Genomic DNA, 9,469 nt, shown 5'->3' with positions numbered 1-9,469 from the left:
TTTTTTTTTTTTTTTTTTTTTTTTTGCAGCTTCCCAAACTTCTTGTTCCTCTGTACATCTTGGTCATCCTTTTGGGCATTTTCTTTTTCTTTCATGTTAAAATCTTCATAGAGATTCTTTCTTCATTCACTTGTTAATTCTTAAAACATACCCATACCATCTTCTTATGTTGTTCGTTAATTTATATTGGAATTCTTTCTCATGTTCTTGTTTCTTATTCTCTCATTCATGGCTTTTCTTTCTAAGCTAATTAGGTAAAGTTGTCCCTGTGCTTAATTAATTAAGCACTATGTCATCAAGATGTGGAGGAGTGGAGGTATAGCTCCACCATTCTTGACCTTGGCACTAGACAGAGGTGAGTGGTCAGCTTCAGGACCTAGCCACTTTACCCCTGGGAAAGTTGTCCCAGGTACCCAATGGTTTTTATTTCAGTATGGCTCAAACATCTCATCTCAGCTGCTGCTAGTTTATTAACTGCTCTGTATGCCAAGCGTGGAGAGCAGGGCTCAGACATAGGAATTTTATGTCACACTTCACAGGAACTTTATTGACTTTTAGTCTCTCTCAGGCTCTTCCATGAAGGGCTAAATGGAAACATTTATAAAAGACACTTGTGCTTCTGTATGTCTCTAGGAGCCAGGAGCCAGGAAAGCATAGTTGGTATAGCAACTGAGCTGCAGGCTGACAGCCAATGAATCAGGGTTCAATTCCCGGCACGCTGTTAAGAGGTTTTCGCATCTTCACAGTAGGGCCCAGCCAGCTTCCTATCTAGTGGGTACCAGAGGCTCTTTCCCTAGGGGTGAATCAGTCATGAAACAGACCTCTCATCTCCATGCAGAGCTGAGCTGAGAATCCATGAATCTGTACAGCCATCAGCTTATATATCTTAATGGTGTGATGCTTAAATAAGCATAGGATTAGGTTTATCTTGTCCCCCCCCTTTTTTTTTGCTAGTGGTGTGGGACTAAGTCCCTTGTACTGGAGCCACTTCTGGCTTATTGTACCAGCCCCAAATGCTAGGTGAGGGTGATTATGGAGCAATTGGTGGAATGAAGGTTGGCAGGGGAAACCAAAATACTCTGAGAAAACCTGCCCCAGTGCCACTTTGTCCACCACAGATCCCACTTCACCAGACCCAGGGTCGAACCTGGGCCGCTGCAGTGGGAAGTCGTCGAGTAACCGCTTGAGCTATGGCGTGGCCATTATCTTGTCCAAGTACGCTGTGTTAATTTTTTTCTTTTGGCTTGTTTTGAAGTTGACCATCTTGAAGTATCACTGTGTTTGAGGAGTACTGTCCTCTGAGATGTAACATTGTATAGCCTGTAGAAAGTCAGCCAAAGTTTTGAGGAACATATTGCCTCCATCTTCAGGGTCAAAGAATAAGCTGAGTGAGAAACCAGCGTGAAAGCAGGTGGAGGCAATATGTTCCTCTGAAACGTCAATTGACTTTCAAGGGATTACACTGTGTTATATCCCAGAAGATAGTATCGTTCATAATGACTGCTGCAGAAACCGCAGATCCTGTGTTTCAATGAAATATTACGATCACAGGGAAAGACGGAAGTTACCTCTGGCAGCTGCCATATGCCCTAGTGTGGAGGGAGACATGGATCTAGCTGAGAGTGAATATGAGGATAGTAGTGAGGTTATGGGAAATGAACCCAAACTGGACGTCAAGGTAGAAACTTCACCTACTGAAGAAGACAAAGACCAACTGACTGTAAAGGAATCCAGTACAGAGGACATAATTTTGACAGACAGCTTCTCTTTGGAAGAGGAGGAGAAAGTTGTCAAGAAATCGCAGCAGCAGAAAAAGAAGAAGAAGAAGCAGAATAAGAGAACATCATTAACATCTCTACCAGAGGAAGTTGCCTCTAACAAAATACTTAAAAAATATTGGATCCGTCGGTATCAGCTGTTCTCAAAATTTGATGAGGGCATCAAACTCGATGAAGGTAAGGATTAATTCATTATCATCTTTCCCAGTATTGTTTGTGGTCCCAGACCGCGATTTTATAACAACAGGATGCAAAGAAAATAAAAATGTAAGAAAGTGGTGTCCATAATTATAATAATTTAAGTGCTAAATGGAATTCAGTGTTGGTATGTTGTGTAATGCACATTAAGTAGTAGTTCCTAGTGTTAGCTGCTACATTATTAGTGCATTATTCTCAAAATATTATTTCAACTCATATTGTGTTGTCTTAGTCTAAGCATTTACTTTCAGTAATAGTTTTCCTGTATTGCAGAAAGCTGGTTTTCAGTAACGCCAGAGCGCGTAGCAGAACACATTGCAGAGCGTTGTCGCTGTGACATTGTTGTGGACGCTTTTTGTGGTGCTGGTGGGAACTCTATTCAGTTTGCTTTCACATGTGCTCATGGTAAGTAGAGTGGTATACGTTGACCCTCTTAAAATGTGTTTTAGCTCAGGTCATTAGTCTCTCTTGCTTCTTACTGCGAAGAACTGGGCTAATTCGTAGGTGACATAAGATTTTCAGTGGATGAAGCAACACTGGAGCAGGTTTTTCTTCATGTTTCCTAAATTTGTCTGGCTAATCATTGTATTGAGCCGGTCACAGTAACCGAGCAGTCTAAGGCATGCACTGTCTTCGCTCGCTCGGAAGCCGGGATCTTGGGTTCGAATCCCACTCAGGGCATGGATGTTTGTGTGCATTTTTCTGTGTTTGTGTACAGGTAGAGGCCTTGCGACGAGCTGATCACCCACCCAAGGAGTCCTACTGTATGTCTAAGATCTAATAAACCGAAGTGAAACGGAGAGTTTCATTGAGGTAGGCCTAGGCCCAAATGAGGGCTGTAGTGCCAATGAAAAAAAAAATCATTGTGTTGAAGGTAAAGAAATGCCCATATAACTTCCTGGCTGTGTAGTGTCACTAGTTCATTGTGTTAGCCCACTAAGCTTATGAGCTACAAACTAAGGAATGCAGAAAGAATGGAGAGAGATATTTTTTTTTGTAAGAAAATATGAAAACCAAACTTTTTCCCACATCACTGAATGGTCAGCCAGCCAGGAAGTTTATGTAGTTAACAATGGTCAAGCTTTGTTCAAACTGAATAGAATGTTTTTGATGTCAGTTTATGGAAATTAAGTTTAGCTTAAGCAGTAGCGCTTCTCACTAGGGAAATTCCTGGTTTAAATATGATGGGAAACCATCCTTACAAACAGTTTTTGTGGTTTTCAGGGTCCCTAGAGTGATCATCATAATAGTAACTTGAAATATACCATGACCACTTTGTCAGTCCTTTCATGTTCACAGGATATGATCATCCTTTCATAACATCTGATGCTAAATAACCACTGCAGTTAATATAGTATTGTTAAATAATGTGTTATCCATCCTTCCATGAACGTTAATATTTGTAATGCTTCGAACCTTCAGAACCATTTTCCAGTGCTTCAGCATTCTTCATTCTTACAGTGGTTCATAATTATGGTATGAGTGAAATATTCTGTTACTTTGGTAAAGAATTGAACCCAGATATCAGAAAGATAGTTGATTGTGATAAAAACATCTCTACTGTCCTTTTATGAGATTTGAGGTCCCTATAGCAGTGACAGCAAGGAACTATATCTAAAACATCTTCGAGATGTCGTCATCAGAAAGTTAGTACATTCTATTTTCAACACACGATATGAAGCAGAATCGCTATATCAGAGGGCTTGTTGAATGCTCAGAGGTTTTTCTTCTGCAGTGTTGCCAGCTGAAGGTATGATGTACCCCCAGAGGTGTTTTAGGTGGACAGTATGAAGACTTGAATTTGAGGTTCTCACGGCTGTGACAGTGATGAGTGTGTTCCTCTGGTTTCTAACACCATGTAGTCCAGAGAGAGCCCAACATTTTGGAGGTGTTATGTTCCTGAAAAGACTGCCCCTGTAGTCTAGTGGGCAGAGTTCCTGCCTACAGATCCAGAGGTCTCGGGTTCGATTTCCGGTACTACCACATTTTCTGAGACGTAGTGGGTCTGAAATGGGGTCCACTCAGCCTCGTGATGATAATTAATGAGCTATTTGAAGGAAATAGTGGATCAGGTCTGGAAAACCGAGATTAACAGATGTGGGTATCCATTGTGCTGACCACATGACATCCTCTATCTGCAGAAGTTGGCACTAACTTCGCCAACAAACAGCAGTTGCTCGGTCAGTATAGTTTGCTTTCAGACTACAGGCCATGGAGTTATGTTCCTGCAAAACATTGTTTTCTCTGTGAACTACACAACATTACAACTCAGAAGACTATACTGTACATATTGAAGATTACCGTCTTCTGATATGTGACACTGTGGGATCTGGTAGATACTGACCAGTGTTTCAAAGTAACCTGGTGCTTCCATCTGCAGTACAGAAAACTTCACACCTCAAAAGGCAGTAATTATCAGTGTCTGTTATATTAATAAATGTATATTGTACCAAATGACATATTCATATAACTACATATTCATTTCATTTCAGTAATAGCAATAGACATCGACCCAAAGAAAATAGCTCTTGCCCGTCACAATGCCGATGTGTATGGAGTCGCTGACCGCATAGAATTTGTGGTGGGAGACTTCTTGAGTCTGGCTCCTTCTCTACAGGCCGATGTCGTGTTCCTTGCCCCACCATGGGGAGGACCCCAGTATCTGAATGTTGATGCCTACAGTATTGAAAGTATTATGCAACCTGTCGGAGGCGCACAGCTGTTCAAGATTTCACTGGGCATCACAGAGAACATTGCATATTATGTTCCTCGGAATATCAACACAGACCAGGCAAGTGGGGCAATGTCATGTGTATCCGTTTCCATGTTTCTAAGATTAAATGTGGGCAGATAGATGAATATTCCATCAGCCAGTTTTGATGCAGTGGTTTTTAGAGTATACAGTAAAATTTATAAGGAAAATGCAATTTTGAGATGTTCATGACAGTGGGAATTCAAGTCTTAGTGTTCTGGGTCTTGACACTGTGTGGTGGGCAGTCGCCGTCATTCACAGAGAACATACTACATTCATCAGCCAGGGTAGATGGGCACACAGATTCAGTTTGGACTGGCAGACCAAGACATTATATATACATACTTCAGTAAATCATTAAGCAGGTGGAATGTGAGCTTATGCATGGTGCTCTAGCCCAAAGCCTTGGAGGATAGACTAAAAAAGAGGGGTGTAGAGGAAGGGAATAGGAAGGAGACCCAGGCAAGGGCAGTAGTCCCCATGTCCTAAACAGTATATGGAACACTAGGCCTGACAGCCTGGTTCAAGAATCCCATCATGGGAAGTCCTATAAAGGAGGCTTCCTGTATTCTTTCCGCAAGTACATAAGAGATTTCTATGACTTGCTTAGGCAGACGCCATCCTTCCTGTGTGTGAATTTTTTATTTGTAAAAATGTGTACTGTAAAATATCCCTGTGCTTAATAAATTAAGCATGATGCCATGAAGACATACAGAGGAGTGGATGTATAGATCCACATTTTCTTGACCTCAACACTAGTTGAATGGTCAGCTTCACAACCTGGCCAATTCACTTCTGGGGAAAGTGTCCCCAGTACCCATTGAACAGAAAACTGGGTGGGCCCCAGAGCCAGCCTGGATGATGTGGAGAAGAGAAAATTCTACCAGGAGTCAAACTCTGACCCTTCAGTCATCCAGCCTGTAGTCAGTCGCTGATCCAGCTCCATTGCACCATGTACACTGTGTCTAAAATATCTTTCAGGGTGCATCATCAGTAGATACATGCAGTTGGTTACTGGATTCTGTTTTCAGCATAATGATAGGAACAAAAATTGCCATATTAGTGATTGTGTAAAGCAAATACGACTTCTCTTGGGTTCCCTACTCAAGATATTATATACCTTAAGTGATGTTTTAGCAAAATATAACATAATGCTTATCTTATACAATTCACCGAGTTTTGAGCAAACAGTTTCCAGTTCAGTGAACAAGAGTGGTATATTATTTGCAGTTGGTGGTACTTGCTGGACCAGGAGGACAAGTGGAAATAGAACAGAATTTCTTAGACAAGAGGTTGGTTGCAGTAACAGCATATTATGGAGAATTAATTCATGAGTAAGTATAGGATGAAGAACTGGGTAAAACTCATTTCATGTGTTAGAATTAATCTGATGGCATATCTTGGAACAAAATCCTACATCTTGCATACATTTTATTATTTATTGATAACGATATTAGCTTCACGTATTTCACAGGTTATGCAATGCCACACTGTTTGCATAAATGTGACTTAATTGGCGTGTATTCATCATTGTCATTTACTGCTTTTTTATGTATCATTTATTTCTTTTATAGTCAAATATATATGTAATTTTAATAAAAAATCATGTATTAAAACCGTTCTGTCTCCAGTTTATGTACCTTCCATTCGGGTGAGGTTCATCTTCTCGGTAACTACTTCCCATTATGACCCTGGTGTTTGATTCAAGGTTTTAGAAAGTTGATCCTGTGATTAAGCACCATGCCATAAAGTCATGTAGGAGAGCAGAGGGAAGGAAGACAACAAATCAAAATCTGATTAAGAGGAGACTGAACTCTGGTAATGCTTGCTACCATTCAGTCCAGAACCTTTTGTCTTATTGTCTGCTGTCCAGAAACATCAAAATTAGAATATACAAAACTATAATTTTGCCTGTGATTCTGTATGGGTGTGAAACTAGGAACATTAAGGAACATAGACTGAGGGTGTTGAAAATATTTGGACCCCAGAGCCGGTCTGGACAGCATGGAGAAGAACAAATTCTTGACCCTATCAGGACTCAAATTCTGGCCCCTTGGTCATCCAGTGCCAATCACTATCCCGTCTCCATAAAGGTTGGTTGAAAGTAGGAAATTAAAAAAATGAAAACATGGGGTGACTTTTAGTAGAATAATGTTTATACTAAGTTCCGTGAAAGCGGCCTCTGTAGTCTAGAGGTAACGTTCCCACCTCATGACTCGTAGTACGCGGGTTCAAATACCCGGCGGAGGTCGTCAAATTTTTAAGGGCGGAAAAATTCAGGGAACAAGTCCTCCGGGAGGGACTTTAAGCTGTGTGTCCCATGTCTTACCTTTACGGCACGTAAAAGGACTTCATATCCCCAAAGGGGATCATTGAGCCAAATTCCAGGACGTTTCCCACCCAACAATAGCCTCTAAGGCCTCTGATAGATGGGGGAAGCATTATAGACACCGCTAAGCAAGTGGCCGAACTCGCTTGCTCGGCGGGACTGATGGTACGCACGATTTATCGGTAGGGTAAAGAGACTGGTAGAATATCATAGAGGGAAGCACAATAGATCAAACTGGTCATGGTGCATGGGGAAACCCACCCTCTCTAAATAACTAACTAACTAAGTTTCGTGAAAATTTTGTCACGTGGCTCTAAACTTATCAGGAGCCATACGTATCAACACATGACAAGCCCTCTTATATAATAAAGTGGGATAAAATGGTAGATGCATAATGTTTAGGAATTGCAACCTATGAACAACACCTCTCAAAGTTAATCAGATTTATTTTGTTTCATCATAATTTTTACATGTGCAATTACCGAAGCTTCTTGTACAGAATGTCTCATGACTCTGCCATAATTTTTGGACGTGATTCCCAAGATAATTCTAAGTGAAAAGTGTTACACCAGTATTGGACCTATTCTCAAAGATATGCGGCTGTGGGTACTTGTACTGCAGGCATGGATGTGTTAATACAAGCCAGTCCACCATTAGCACATGAGCTAGCAAACAGTGTAGTCAAGTTGGCCACCATGTTCACCAAACTCAAGATGAATATGTCAGCATTTTTTGTGATGTTGAAAACGCTCAGTTCTGCATATGGTTAACATATCCTAGTGAAATAATCCAAGCCAATGCCAGATATTTTGTGCAAGTACTCTGAGCCATTCATTCCATACAATGGAATAATTTTACTCTTTCTTCCATAAAGATCTGCACATCCCACTACATTTCAAATATCCATAACTCCAAAACCTTTGAAATCAGGAGCATGCTACCATAACATTTTTCAGATGGTCAACACCAGGAATGTCATGGGACACATGGAGCATTTACATTGCTATGTTACCGATGTCAGTGCGGCAGTACCAAATGATTTCCTTCACAAATGTGGCACAAATTTTCCCGATATATTCCACAAGATCCTGTCTCAAGATTACTTTCATTGGTTGCATCCTGTTGTGTCTCAGACAATATATAATATGTAGGAACTACGCTACCATCAACACAAATATTTCAGTATTCCATTTAGATCTTTATTTACTACATGTTTCGGTCATATATGACCATCATCAGGCAGGAATACGTATAGTTATTGAAAATACCAATAAGGCATGCCTGATGATGGTCATGTATTACCTAATCAACAGCTGTCAGTATATAAACACATACAGCACTTGAAGAAACATCATTTACTCTGAAAATCTTTATAATCTTTGGACAGCACAACTCCACACTTAAAATTAGTTTCTACACTGTCAAATAGAGATTGCTCACAATTAAATGTGCAATAATCATGTGTAAACTCAAAAGAGGAATGCAAACGTTTGACATGCCACACTCAAAACAATCATTCATTATGGTAAGAACCGAGTAATCACGTTTGTCCTGGAGCATTTTAAAGACACAGGCAATACAATGCTGCAACAGCCAAGAAACTGGTCTTTAAATGTTCACGTTTTCACAATAACTCAATCTTTCATTTCTCCTTCTTCATCTTCTTCTTCTACACCACGAATATACAAGACATTGTTACACCTGATTAATACTTCTCCTAAATTTCCTGTTGGCGATGCATCAATATATTCTTCTGTATTGGCTAATTGGAGATTCATGTAGCCATCTACCGATATCAAGAATCCTTTATATTCGTGGCCCCATTTCAGTTTTACCATTACCGGTTTCCCAACAAGACTGTTGAGAAAAGGTTTGGGGTTTATTGGCATTGCCGTCGACATCTTGTTATCCTGTAAAATTTACATTACATTTGAATTAACATAAGAAACCCTCGCCACTAAAAAGACGACAAAATATAATAACCGTTAATATACGCTATTAAACTGTACCTTATAACCAAACAGTCAACTTCTTTTGACAAAAACCACGCTACTAACCGAATGTTGCGACTCGAGCTGTTCAGTTGTTTCAGTGTATGCATCTTGTGTGTAAAAATAGTTACCATAAGTGTGATTTTTGTCGAGTTGCTTTTACTGTACCTAACGGAAAATACTGGTCTGCAGTATTCTAATTGTATCCTTAATAACATTAAGTCAATATATGCGCTCCTAAGTATGATGCAAATTAATTTTATATATTGTTGCACAAACATTGAGAGAAATTTCGTCTTATACGAAACAAGCGTACGGTTTCTCTCTGGAAACCATTATGCGGTTCGAATTAGAAGGCTGTGGGAGGGCAAGCAGTAGGCCGAAGCTGGGGAGCAAAGTTGTATGTTGCGCTCGTGACGAC

The 9,469-nt window shown here is 40.3% G+C and overlaps 1 protein-coding gene across 3 annotated transcripts in view; it reads left to right on the top strand.

Annotated features, from left to right (window-relative positions):
* LOC111863554 (trimethylguanosine synthase) overlaps positions 1–6,344 on the top strand; it is a 21,354-nt gene extending 15,010 nt beyond the window's left edge. For all 3 annotated transcript variants that reach the window (XM_033751107.1, XM_023849980.2, XM_023849988.2), the window contains exons 8-11: positions 1,552–1,955; positions 2,250–2,381; positions 4,469–4,767; positions 5,959–6,344. In XM_033751107.1, the coding sequence (XP_033606998.1) occupies positions 1,552–1,955; positions 2,250–2,381; positions 4,469–4,767; positions 5,959–6,066 (943 nt within the window). In that variant the 3' untranslated portion in view covers positions 6,067–6,344. The remainder of the gene's footprint in view (positions 1–1,551; positions 1,956–2,249; positions 2,382–4,468; positions 4,768–5,958) is intronic.
* Positions 6,345–9,469: the final 3,125 nt, after the last annotated feature.

This window comes from Cryptotermes secundus, unplaced genomic scaffold, assembly GCF_002891405.2.
Source record: "Cryptotermes secundus unplaced genomic scaffold, Csec_1.0 scaffold1379, whole genome shotgun sequence".
Lineage (NCBI taxonomy): Eukaryota > Metazoa > Arthropoda > Insecta > Blattodea > Kalotermitidae > Cryptotermes > Cryptotermes secundus.
The sequence above is the reverse complement of the archived record's forward strand: the minus strand, read 5'-3'. Positions and strand labels throughout refer to the sequence as shown.